This window comes from Hypanus sabinus, chromosome 16 (assembly GCF_030144855.1).
Source record: "Hypanus sabinus isolate sHypSab1 chromosome 16, sHypSab1.hap1, whole genome shotgun sequence".
Lineage (NCBI taxonomy): Eukaryota > Metazoa > Chordata > Chondrichthyes > Myliobatiformes > Dasyatidae > Hypanus > Hypanus sabinus.
Window position 1 is genome coordinate 67030274 of NC_082721.1, and position 14278 is coordinate 67044551.

At 38.8% G+C, this 14278-nt stretch overlaps 1 protein-coding gene across 1 annotated transcript in view; it reads left to right on the top strand.

The window, feature by feature from the left end:
- LOC132405910 (uncharacterized) overlaps positions 1 to 14278 on the top strand; it is a 150219-nt gene that overhangs the window by 66825 nt on the left and 69116 nt on the right. Inside the window, exon 5 of the mRNA XM_059990889.1 lies at positions 12887 to 13093. Coding sequence (XP_059846872.1) covers positions 12887 to 13093 — 207 coding nt within the window. The remainder of the gene's footprint in view (positions 1 to 12886; positions 13094 to 14278) is intronic.

Below are 14278 nucleotides of genomic sequence, written 5' to 3' on the forward strand. Positions count from 1 at the left end.
CAAGTGAGATTTTGCAGAATGTTACCTTTCCTTTTAACGATTCTTGTGGAGCTTTGGACAGAAATTTAGGAAGTTGGTTTTGTTTATTTAGAACAACGGACTATTTAATAGAGTTTTAAAGTTTAAACAAAGTTAGATAGAAGCAGACTGCTTGCAGTAGATGAGGAGTTAAAGATAATTGGGTTTTTTTTGACAGAACAAAGATCTCCACTCAAAATTGTAACTGCAGAATTCACCTGCACGGTGACCAAGTTAAGCAGGACTAAGCAATTTAATCCAATTGGTTCTTGGCAGCAATTAATCATATTAATTCACATGCTTCTCGTATGTGACTTTTCATTCAAGCACCTATTCTGTTTAAATGCTGCTAATATTTCTATCTCAGCCATTTGAAAAGAAGACTTGTTTGAATGATTTCCATCTTTTATAGTGTGCTGCCACTGTTTATTGCATTGTCATTGTTTGTGAAATGTCACTCAATGCACTTCAACTATTTCAGTTGAACTTCCATATGTTGTTGGGTGTTCTTGCAAGCTATTAATTGTCTAACATCTCCTGACTTTTAAACAAAAGCCTTCTTGAAAAGAAAAATTAACTTTTTTTTAAAAAAGGGTATTCAGATTTATTTTAAATGAAGCACTTAATCTGGTAAGGACCAGATTTTTTTTCTCTTAGATTTAACATATTACTTGATTTGTTTATCTATTTGGCTATGCCACCCTTAATTGTGAGTTGATATTCTTACAGAAGGGAGTTGCAAGTAAAACTTGAGAAATAATTTCCAGAACCTTTTAGTATTTAGCCAGTCACAGGGAAAGTTCAGATGAGGATGTGGGGTGATCATGAGAAAGTAGCTTTGCAAAACTGAAAGCAGTTATTTTTAACACTGCAGGTAGCTTTTTAAACAGACAGAGTACTTATGATGAATGTGATATTTGAACTCTTGAATTAGCATTCAACCAGCAAACCAAATATATTTGGCTTTTAAATAAGTCACGTTAGGATTGTGCAAATCCTGTGCACCTTTTGTGATGTGTTAGATTTTTGACCCACTATGAGATGTAGTGTGGCTTGTACTGTTTACAGAAAAATCCCTTTAAGCAGCACTCTTGAGTCAGAGAGGAAACACCTTTTTAAGGTCACTCAAGAGTGCAATGAACTCTTTAACGTTACGCTTTAACATTCGAAAGCAACAGCAAAAAACCATTCAGTGATGGAACACTCAGAAATCTGTTTAGATTTTGCACATTTTCGGCACTTCGATTCAGTAACATTTGTTGCTTGGATACCATATGTATTCAGCTGTTCTGTCAAATTTTGCTTAGGCTGAATGTGACCAGGTAGTGCCATGGCACTTTTCATTGATATATGAAGAAACAATAAAATGTTTATACCACGTCCACATTTTTAAAACTATATTACTGCATTTTATTTTTCCAACATTTAATGTGGAAGGGCAGAACATCTGAGGTATATGTCACTAGAGAAGCTGTTTCTGGCCTAGTACTGAGTTTGATAGGATTAATGTAAGAGTTATTGTCAATTAATAGAACCAGTTGGAGCATCATGCTTAATGTGAGGGTAGGGAACACTAATTTTTTGTGCAGCTTTCTTGCAGTTTTTCTGTTTGTGTGTAGTAATTGTCTTATGTAATCACAGAGTTGCACAAACTATTGATCCCATTGAGACCATAAGACATTGGATCAGAATTAAGCCGTTCAGGCCATCAAGTCCGCTTCATTATTCCATCATGGCTGATTTATTATTCCCCTCAGCCCTATTGGAACATAGAGCATAGAAATCTACAGCACATACGGGCCTTTGGCTCACAATGTTGTGCCAACCATGTAATCTACTCTAGAAACGGCCTACAGTTACCCTACCAAGTACCCCTTTATTTTTCTAAGCTCCGTGTACCTATTTAAGAGTCTCTTAAAATACCCTATTGTATTTGCCTCCACCACCGTTGCCAGCATTGCATTCCATGCACCCACCACTCTCTGTGTGGAAAACGTACCCCTGACATCCCCTCTGTACCTACTTCCAAGCACCTTAAAACTATGCCCCTTCATGTTAACCATTTCAGACCTGGGGAAAAAGCCTTTGGCTGCCCACACAATCAATGCCTCTCATCATCTTGTACACCTCTGTCAGGTCATTTGTCACCGTCCGTTGCTCCAAGGACAAAAGGCCGCGTTTACTCAACCTATTGTCATAAGGCATGCTGTCCAATCCAGTCAACTATTCTGCCTTCTCCCCATAATCTTTGACACCCTGACTAATCAATAACCTATCAACCTCTGCTTTAAATGTACCTGATTACTTGGTCTCCACAGTAGTCTGAGGTAATCAGATACACAGGTTCGCCACCCTAAGTAACTACAACAGTGGTGATGCACCATGTGTCTGTTTGTCACTTGTCTATAGAGTTCAAAGTAAATTTATTATTAAAGTACTTAAGTCACCATATACAACCCTGAGGTTCATTTTCTTGTGGACATTCACAGTATACACAAAAAAACACAATAGGAACAATGAAAGACAGCACTCAACAGGATGGACAAATAGCCACTGGTGCAAAAGATAAACTGCAAATTTAAAAAAAGAGAAATAAACAATAAATATCAAGAACCTATTGTGAAGAGTCCTTGAAAGTGAGATCATAAGTTGTAGGAACAGTACAGTGATGGGACTAGTGAAGTTATCCCCTTTGGTTCAAGAGCCTGATAGTTAAGGGGTAACAACTGTTCCTGAACCTGGTGGTGTAAGTCCTGCGGCTCCTGTACCACTTTCCTGATGGCAACAGTGAGAAGACAGCATAGCCTTGATGCTCGGTCTGCCAGAAAAAGCAGGATCTCCCAGTGGCCACACATTTTAATTTCATGTCCCATTCCCATTCTGATATTTCTATCCATGGCCTCCTCTATTGTCAAAATGAATCCAAACTCAGGTTGGAGGAACAACACCTTATATACCGGCTGGGTAGCCTCCAACCTGATGGCATGAACATTGACTTCTCTAACTTCCGTTAATGCCCCTCCTCCCCTTCTTACCCCATCCCTGACATATTTAGTTGTTTGCCTGTTCTCCATCTCCCTCTGGTGCTCCTCCTCCACCTTTCTTTCTCCTGAGGCCTCCCGTCCCATGATCCTTTCTCTTCTCCAGCTCTGTATCACTTTCGCCAATCACCTTTACAGCTCTTAGCTTCATCCCACTCCCTCCGGTCTACTCCTATTATTTTGCATTTCCCCCTCCCCTCTCTACTTTCAAATCTCTTACTATCTTTCCTTTCGGTTAGTCCTGACGAAGGGTCTCGGCCCAAAACGTCGACATCGCTTCTCCCTTTAGATGCTGCCTAGCCTGCTGTGTTCTACCAGCATTTTGTGTGTGTGTTGTTGATGGTGGATGCTGCTTTTCTGTCACAGTACTCTGTAGATGTGCTCAATGGTGGGGACGATGGACTGCACCCTATCCACTACTTATTTTAGGTATTGGTGTTTTCATACCAGGCTGTGATGCAACCAATCTATACTTCACAAATCTGTACAAGTTTGTCAGAGGTTTAGATGACATGCCAAATCATCAGAAACTTTTAAGAAAATAGAGGAGGTGCTATGCTTTCTTCGTAATGGCACTTAGGCACCGGACACAGGACAGATCCTCTGAAATTCACACAAGGAGCTTTTGAACCTTATGGATTAGTTTTGAGCGGATGAGAGTATTGAATGCTGAGTTGTAATTAATGAATAGCATACTAATGTATGCATCTTTGCTGTCCAGATGTTCCAGGGATAAATGAAGAGTCAATGAAATGGCATCTGCTGTTCACCTGTTGTACTGTTAGGCAAAATGGAGCAGATCCAAGTCACTTCCTCATGCCGGAGTTTATATATTGCATCACCAATCTTTCAAAGCACTTCATCACAGTGGGTGTAAGTGCGGGATATCACATTCTTCTTAGGCATCAGTATAATTGAAGCCTACCTGAAGCAGGTGGGTACCTCAGATCACCAACGCAAAAGGTTAAAGATATTGGTCAACTCTCCAACCAGTAGAATAGTACAGATTTTCAATATTCGGTCAAGTACCTGCCTGGCCATCTGCTGTCCATGGGCTCACCCTCCTGAAGGATGCTCACATGTTGGCCTCAGAATAGTCTGAAATCACAGGGTCATCAGAGACTGTGGGAGTTCGTGAAGGTGTATATATGTTTTGATGTTCAAAGCGAGCATAGAAGACATTGAGTTCTTGTGGGAGTGAGGCTAGTCACCTATATCACTTGGTTTCACTTGTAGGAGGTGATAGCTTCCAGTCCTGCCCATAGCTTTTTAGCATTCTTCAGTGATTCAAGTTTAGTCCAGAAATACTGCTTTGCACATCAGATGGTTTTCTGGAGATTGAACCTAGAACTCGTGTGTTCTACTATGTTGCCAGACCTGAATGGCACTGATCTGGCCCTCAGTAGATTGCAGATCTCATGGTTCATCCATGGCTTCTGGTTGGGGAAGACTGAATGGTTTTGAGGGGACACACATGTCTCCGACTATTTTTATAAAGTCAGTGGCAATTGTGGTCTTTAACAAGGCTCAGTCCGCTGATTCATAGCCACTTCTTTGCCTCCCACGACTACTTATTTGTTGTCCTTATCTCTAGAGCCTTGTGCTTTAACCTCTGCCTTTATGCAAGTTGGAGAGGGGCAGCCAAGTGATTCAATTTTCTGAAATGCTGTCTAGGCATTCCTAATTGTAGTTTAGCAGTGGTTGATTGTGTTGGAATCCCTGGTGCTGTAGGTGATACTGATGATAATTCATCAGAGATTTCTTTAAACAAGCCTGATTGAAGTCCCCAACAATGATTTGAAAGGCATTGGAGTAAGCTGTTTCTTATTTGCTAATCATGGTACAAAGTACCTACAGTGATGATTTAGTGGATTCAGGAACTGCTTCAGGAGGATATGCAGGAATGCTCGATAAAATCTTTTTCAGGTTAAAGGAGATTATTGGACTTAAGTAGCTTGTGGAGAATTTTCATGAATGGGAATGATCCTGAAAAGCTCCCTGGGCTTTGAAACCTCTGTCATGTATTTCATTGTCTTGGGGAATAATTGGCATAGTGGTTTTAGCGGAGAAAAAAATTCCTCCATGCATTTGTTTGATGGAAGCTGTCAGAGTTGTGGGGAAGTTTGCATTTTGCATTGTTCAGGAATGCTAAAAACACTAAATTTTTCACTGGCTTGTGACAGAAAGTTATGTCCTCAGCAAGGGCCTTCCTTATCTCAGTGAGTTTCTGCACCTCCTGTGACGCCGGGCTCTTCTTCCTTCACCTCTCTTGTTGAGTCTACTCTTTTAGCAAGGATTCCTCACCTTGCAGCAGTGACCCCTTTTCCCATATCCAAACTCCCCCCCTCCTTTCTGAGACACCCCTCTCTAGTTCTGTACTTGCTCTAGATATTTTCATCTCTAATTGCCAATGAGATATCAACCAGCTGGATTTCAGTACTCCTTTCTCCTCTTCAAACTTCACCCCCTTAAGAAAAAGAAGGGTCATGGCCTGAAATGTCAACTGCTGAATTTCAAGGTATATTCCCCCTGCCCTGCTCAAAAATGAAGTGACTATGATAGAAGCGGTAAAATCCTGCTTGACAAACTATAGGATTGGAAATGTGATTAATGGAAACAACTGTCTTTTTTTTTGTGTCAGCAAGTTGCTAAGAAAGAATGAAGTTAACCAGAAAATTCAGAAGTTGTCTCCAAAGGAGTAAATAGAGTAGAAGAGCGGATGCATGTGAACTGAGTATGTTTGCTCCCAGTTTGGAGTTAGTGTTTTGGCATTCTTGTGGTGTGAACTGAGTTAATGGTATAGAGATGAAATTTATTTATTTTCCAACCAGTAGTCATCCAGATGCTATTCAATCAGTTCATAGCAAGTTCAAATCTTGTAAGGTAATATTATTACACTGTCAGCGACCAGGGTTCAATTCCACTGCTGTCTGTAAGGTGTTTGCCCTGTGACCTTACAGGTTTCTTCCAGGTGCTCCAGTTTCCTCCCACCTTCCAAAAACATAAAGACAAATTAGGTTAATCGGTCACATGTAATTTGGTGCGCAAGTCATTGGATCATGAGATCCAGTTACTGTGCTGTATCTCTAAATAAAGTTAAGTTAATACGTTGTGACTTTTAAAACTATTTTCAGTAAAAAGAAAACATCAGAAATTCAAAAAGAGTCATTTAAATTTCTATGTGTATGAATATTATTCTGCTAATGCATCTGCTGTTGATAATGTAGTTTCCTGTAAATCCCAGTCAAATTAAAAATACTGCCAGAGCTATCGTGGCATTTATTGAATTAGTTCAAGCCTTTTATGTTGGCACAGGAGCATCACTACCACATAGAATTACGTGACTAAACAAATACTTAGTGCTTGTGCAGAAACCAGTTGATGACAGCCAATTCTAGTTTATTTTAACTTGCTGGCCAATTTGGACAGCTTAGGTTCATTTTGTAGTGCTTAACAAAAATATCATCCGTCTGTTGGGATTTTTGAACATATGGCTCAGTCTAACACTGAAGATGAGTAATCAGTTATCACATACATGCTTAACCTCAGAGGGTTAGGCACACAATTTGTTGTGTTAGCTGTAAAGTTCCTCTCCAGTGAAGGGAGAGTTAAACTGGTGAATCTCTTGAAATACCTGGAGAAAAAATTGACATGTTCTGTAGTGAGTTTTTAAATTTCTATTTACTGTTCTGAATTATAGCTTGCTGCAGTGAAGTAAATGTTTCCTCCTTTCAATTAACAGTTTTGTACTAGAAATCTTTGGTAGTTGGTTACATATTTAGTTAATTTGGTGTTCTCAACATGTTAAATTGCTTAATATGTTCAATGAGTTATCTATATTTGAATGAAAAATTATTGGTCAGCAGACTAAAATTGTCCTCAAAATAGCTCATTGTTAGCATTGTCGAATGCCTAGGGTATGAAGCTTGCCATACCATATTACAGTGTGATAAATGCTCTTTGATGTTTTTGCCAGTATTGGGGTTTAGACTACTGACTTTCAGCTGTTTAGCATTTTTTGACAATGCATAAAATTACAACTAATCCACAATGATGTTTTTCCATTACATCAGCGATAGTTGGAACCTTATAGAGAAAATATATTGTCCCTGTGAATTAAAATTAGAAGGCCACACTTAAAGTACTGTATCTAGATAAATGTCCCCTCATTTAGGGAAATATTTACAGTTTCAAACAGGATTCTAAACTCATAAAAAATTCAACTTGTGGAAGGCGACAGGTCCTGATGATGAGTCATTATAGTGAAAAATAGCAAAGGAGATTTTGGAAGAAACAACAAACAATTAAAGAAGAAACAGAAGATTTTATTGGAAAATGTACCAGAAACTATAAATCTACATCACCCTTTGAGTGATTATAAAACCACACCAATACAGTAAAATATTACCTGAGCAAAAATTTTAATCTACACATTGAAAAAATCATATGTATAAACAGTTGTGGACAACACAACCTCTCAGATATCTCCACAGCATCCAGGAAAGATCTAACTTGGTCATCTGCATATCTATTTCTGCTGAGAATACCTCAATCCATTGTTTTTTTCCAGTCCAAATATTTATCAATCGCAGTCATGAATTTATTCAGCAACCAGACCATAAAGTTTTCTGGGATGGTGAATTCCAAAGATTTTACATCCTTCTTCATTAAAGCTGTTTCTTCCCTTCTCAGTCCTTCATCCTGTGCCTATCATGCCCTAAGTCTAACAGTTCCTCTGATGGAAAACTGATTAACAGAAGCAACTCTTCGAATCTTCTAATTCTTAGTGAGATTGTTTCTTGTCTTCTGAATTAGAAACAGAAATTGCTGGAAATACAGAGTCTGGTTGAAGAGCTGTCAGTCTAAAAATGTTAATTCTGTTTCTCTCTCCGCAGATGCAATTGATTCTGCTGAGTGTTTCCGGCACGTTTTTATTACAAGTTATTACATTGATATTTCTCATTGTAAAGAAATTTTGTTTAACACAATCTCCATCTATACACATTATTCCAGAAAAGCTTTTTAATTTTGTAAGGCTGCTTTTATATCAACCGCTTCCAATAGAATGGAACTTAACTTTTTGCCTTTCTAGGTGTTTCTCTGGAAATGCCTTACACTTGACTATACAGTTCTTTGTAGACAATGTTATGTCTATGCTCTTCAGTATTTTATCTAAATTTTCCACTTCCAGTTGTGGTTTATGGCTGTCAGAACTGGACTATTAGTAAGGCTGAATACAAAAAAAAATCAATGCCTTTGAACTTGGATGCTGGAAACTCTTGTTTGTTGGGAGATCCAACGGGTCAATACTTGAAGAAATGCAGCCAGGCTGCTCATTAGGAGGCTTGATTATGAGACAAAATCTCAAATTTTTTTGGCCACATCATGAGAAGACAAGATTCCTTGGAGAAGACTCTCATATTAGGTAAAACAGAAGGTAAAAGGAGAATATGACAGAAGCTACGATGGATAGATGATATTATTCAGAAAGTGCGTATGACCTTGGGGAATCTTAGAGAGGCAGTTTCCAACAAGAAGGCTTGGTGTGCATGAGTCCACGAGGTCACAGAGTTGGACTCGACTTAACAACAAATTCTCATGTTAGCTTCATTACATGACCAGCACAGTAAGATCATCCTGTTCACCAATTTTTATTTTTGTCTTCTTGCAATTTAGATTTCTATTCTATCATTGTCTATTTATTTTCCCTTCCCTGTCTTTGTTTCTTTCCTCCCATCATTAAAACGCAGTAACAATCCTATCTACATCCTATTTGTAACAGCCTGCCAATATGAAAAAGAGCCAGTCCTAATAATTGTAGAGCCATAGCACAAAAGTAGCCCTTTTTGGCCCATCATTTGTACCAAACATTGTGCATCCATTTCTGCACTAATCCTACCCTTGCCCATTTTATTCTCTCTATAGTTCCCATCAGTTCCTTCTAAATTACACTCATTTACACTAGAGGTAATTTGCCATGGTCGATTAACCCAGCAAACCTTTTGAATTTCGGTGGAAAATACAGCCCAGAAGGATTGAAGCTTGTGTTTTCTCTCCTTTAATCAGTCTTCTGTTAAAATCACTGTAGTATTTTATATGATAACCAAATAAATGGCTCTTCAAAATTAAATTAGGCTCCATTCACCAATTTCTGCATCTTGCTAGTTTCTCGTTCTTGTTAGTCTTAGAAACAATATTGTGATTTATGAGCCTCCCGTTTACTACATTCCAGTATTTTCCCATCAACTGATGAGACCAACTAGTACTTTGTTCCTATTCAGGAAGATAGGGAATTTGTAATTACCAAATGTGGTGGACAGGAAGGTTCTACAACGGGTAGTCAAAACTGCCCAATGCATCATCAGCACTAGCCTACCCACCATGAAGATCGTACATACAGAAAGATGCTGGAAAAGGGTCAGTAACAACATGAGGGATCTCACCCACCCTGCTGATGAACTGTTTCTTTCACTCCCATCATGGAGGAGGCTTCATAGCATTCACTCCTGGACCACAAGTTACTTTCTGCAAGCAGTAAAGCTGATCATCACCCCCATCCCCACCCCCAACCACCACTACTTCCTTTTACATCATTTTCTGTCTGTCACCTTATATAAAATCACTCTTCTGCCTAGCATCACTCTATATATATATACACACACACACACACACACACACAATCTATAAATATGTTATCTTTATATATATTATAGGATTTTTATTATTGTGTTCTTTATCGTATTGTGTATTTTTTTGTGCTGCATCAGATCCGGAGTAACTATTATTTCATTTTTCTTTACCCTTGTGTACAAGAAATGACAAACAATCTTGAATCAGTATCTTTGTAGCCATGTCTTTTCAGAGCTGAGGTGCTGTAAACATTGTATTTGGGAAATTTGTCAGTGTTTAGTCCCATTAACTTCTCCAGTATTTTATCTCTTACAGCATTAAGTTCACCACAGTTGTGAGAATGTTTCATCTGACTTTCAACAATGAAGACGTAGAATATTTCTTCTGGCTCTGATCAGTGGAGTCCACAGTTACTTTTGTGTTTTTTTTTCCTGTTTAGCTTTATGAATGCTTAAAAATATTTCATATTTCTTATCCTAGTCTTACTTCCTGTCTTAATGTTTATAGCATTTTTAATCATCTGCAGTTAATTGAAAAACTCTTCCAAACATCACTTACTGCAAATTTCTGTAACAATATAAGCCATTTTAAACTAATGCTATAGTGTTGCTGCTGCCAGATAGACTTAATATACTTACATTTGTTTTCTCTGAAGAAATGTATCAATCCCAATAGACACTTGAAAAATTGCTTTCAGTGCAGTATCAAAGGATGTAATCTAGTTGTGCCACTATTTCTTCACAATTCAAATTAATAAAAAAGAGAAAGGACCACTTACCATCCAAAGTCCTGTACAGACAGCACATGAAGATTCCCTAGTACCTATGGTTGTATACAGCTGCTGCTGTGTATTTCTGCTACTTCTGACCTTGTCATATGTTAATTTTGTACTACAAATGCAAACCGAAGATATAAATAGCCAAGTTATTTTTCAGTGAAATCTGTTCCTCTGTTGTGGTAAAGCAACCACAGAGAAAACTGCTTTTGTGTGTCCAAAGAGCACTATAAGAGGTAATTCTTGCCTTCAGATTGGCTCGCTAATGAGTCAATCTATAGCTCTTGTTACACTGTTTGAGGTAACTTGTTCTTTATTTTTTCTTACTTCTAATATTTGTATATCTGTGCGTTTGTAATGCTGTTGTTGACACTGTAATTTCCTTTGGGATCAAGAAGTATCTATTTATCTATCAAATAGTAGTATTTTGTATACTGATTTCTTAATGCTTTCTTAGAATGTGCATGGTTGCCTAGCAAAAAAGCCATTCTAAACTAGGAATGTGAGCCCCATTGCATTGCCAGTCACTTCAAACTGTGCTCTCAATTTTACATGTTAAAATTTAACAGCTGTTATTTTTCCTTTTATCCTCGTGGTTAAAACTTATCTCTTGGTTTGGTTCTAAGCTACACAAGAAGTTCTTTGATTCCGTTGCTTAAATAGTATCTTTTGGGAGTCTCCCATTAATTTTGATTTTCGAAGATAAGATTAGATTTATTTGTCACATGTATATTGAAACATGCATTCAAATGCTTTGTTTTGCAGCAAAGACCAATGCAGGCTGAGATATACAGGCAGCCTGCAGGTGTCATCATGCTTCTGACATCAACATAGTTTGCCCACAACTTACTAACCCTTAATTATACAGTGGCATGCAAAAGTTTTGGCACACCGGTCAAAATTTCTGCTACTGTGAATAGCTAAGTGAGTAAAAGATTACCTGATTTCCAAAAGGCATAAAGTTAGAGATGACACTTTAATATTTTAAGCAAGATTACTTTTTTATTTCCACCTTTTACAGTTGGAGAGGTGTTCTTTTCATGAAATTCTGCACCCTTTTTTCTCCAAACATACCTTTGCTCATTGCGACCAAAAAGTTTTATTTTAACTTCATCAGTCCACAGGACTTGTTTCCAAAATGCATCAGGCTTGTTTAGATGTTCCTTTGCAAACTTCTGACACCGAATGCTGTGGTGAGGACTCAGGGAAGGTTTTCTTCCATGAAGGTCATATTTGTGCAGGTGTCGCTGCACAATAGAACAGTGCACCACTACTCCAAGTCTGCCAAATCTTCCTGAAGGTCTTTTGCAGTCAAACGGGCGTTTTGATTTGCCTTTCTAGCAATCCTACGAGCGGTTCTCTTGGAAAGTTTTCTTGGTCTTCCAGACCTCAACATGACCTCCACTGTTCCTGTTTACTGCCATTTCTTAATTACATTACGAACTGAGGAAACGGCTACCTGAAAATGCTTTACAATCTTCTTATAGCCTTCTCCTGCTTTGTGGGCATCATTTATTTTAATTTTTAGAGCGCTAGGCAGCTGCTTAGAGGAGCCCATGGCTGCTGATTGTTGGGACAAGGTTTGAGGCGTCAGGGTATTTATAAAGCTTTGAAATTTGCATCACCTGGCCTTTCCTAACAATGACTGTGAACAAGCCATAGCCCTAACAAGCTAATTAAGGTCTGAGACCTTGGTAAAAGTTATTTGAGAGCTCAAATCTCGTGGGGTGCCCAAACTTTTGCATGGTTCTCCTTTCCTTTTTTTCACTCTAAAATTGTAGAAAACGAAAATAATACACTAATCTTGCTTAAAATGTTGAAAAGAAAGTTTCATCTTTAATTTTGTGACTTTTAGAGATCAGTTCATCTTCTGCTCACTTAACTATTCACAGTAACAGAAATTTTGAACAGAGGTGCCCAAACTTTTGCATGCCACTTTATGTCTTCAGAATGTAGGAGGAAAGCAGAGCACTCGGAGGAAGCCCATGCTGAAAAATGTACAAACTCCTTACAGACAGTGGCAGACATTGAACCCTGATCTTATAGCTGGTGCTGTAAAGCATTATGCTTACTGTGCCACCCTCCTGGTTGAGGCAAAAGATAGAGATGCAAAATAAACGTCATGTTCTTTAAATGCTTTCCAGTTATGATGGAATGGATAGGACTGGCTTTACTTCAGTGTTGTCAGTAGGAAATCACTCAGTGGACCTTCTTTAGGTAGCTGACGGTAACTGCTTGAGTGACGGTGTACTCTCATGCAACTGTACAGGTAGAAAAAGCCTGTCCTGAGGATGGGAGACAGGAGCAGTGCTAGTACCGTCATTTTAGTCTTTCCTAATTCTTGCTTTTTGGACGCCAGACCTACAGGAAATGTATTTGGATATCTTAACTGGTGAAATAACTTAAAATTTATTTTTTTCAGTGGTGATAATTGATCCAGATGATGATGATGATGATGAAATGTCCACTCTGGAGATGGACTTGCCACCTGGGCATAGTCCTGGAGAAGCTGAATTGCAAGAAAAAAATGGATTTATGGGAACACTGGACGGTAACTCACATCCCAAGCAATCACTTACCAAAATCGCCTTGGTCACCCAAGGGGAGGATTCACTACAGTCGAACAAATGTGAGTTTATAGCCGTTTTCTTGATCAGTGAAGAGATGACAAAATAATCTGAACTATATCCACTCTGGTGTCTGGGTAGGAACAGTGTTAATTTTACAGCTTTTTTTTTGCATGTTGTGCTATATGAGGGATAACATATGTACTTTAGTACTGAATTTAAGATAGCATTTCCAAACCGGGTAAAATACTGAATGAAGTAATTAAATATGATACAGACCATGTGCTAGACTGCATTTTGTTCTCGCATAATTAGCTTGTGAAAGTATTTGGAATCTTATTGTATGATGAACAATTGTTTGCATGATCCATCAGTACTATGCACACTGGAGTGCCATTGATAAGATTATATTTTCACTTACCAACAAGAGATTCTGCAGGTGCTGGAACTCCAGAGGAACAAACACAAAATCCTGGGGGAATGTAGCAGGTCAGGCAGCATCTGTGGAGAGGAATGCACAGTCAACATTTCAACTGACACCATTCAGTCGGGACTGGAAAGGAAGCGGGTTGGGGGGAGAGTACAAGCTGGCAGGTGATGGGTTAAGCTAGGTGAGGGGACCAGTAGGTGGGTGGGGGAGGGGAGAAGAAGGGAGAAGCTGGGAGGTGATAGGTGGAGAAATTAAAGGGTTGAAGAAGAAAGAATCTGATAGAAGAAGACAATAGACCATGGGGGGAAAAGGGAAGGAGTTACAGCACCAGAAGGAGGTGATGAGCTGTGTTCAGAATTTTTTCTAATATTTTGGAAATACAACAATTTAGAATTTGCCTTAGAAACATAGAAAACCTACAGCACAATACAGGCCCTTAAGCCCACAAAGTTGTGCAGAACATGTTCCTATCTTAGAAATTGCTAGGGTTACCCATAGCCCTCTATTTTCCTAAGCTCCATGTACCTATCCAAAAGTCTCTTAAAAGACCATATTATATCCGCCTCCACCACCGTTGCCGGCAGCCCATTCCATGCACTCACCACTCTCTGCATAAAAAAAACACTTATCCCTGACATCTCTTCTGTACCTACTCCCAAGCACCTTAAATCTGTGCCCTCTTGTGGCGGCCATTTCAGCCCTGGGAAAAAGCCTCTGACTATCCACATGATCAATGCCTCTCATCATCTTATACACCTGTCAGGTCACCTCTCATCCTCAGTCACTCCAAGGAGAAAAGGCCGTGTTTACTCAACCT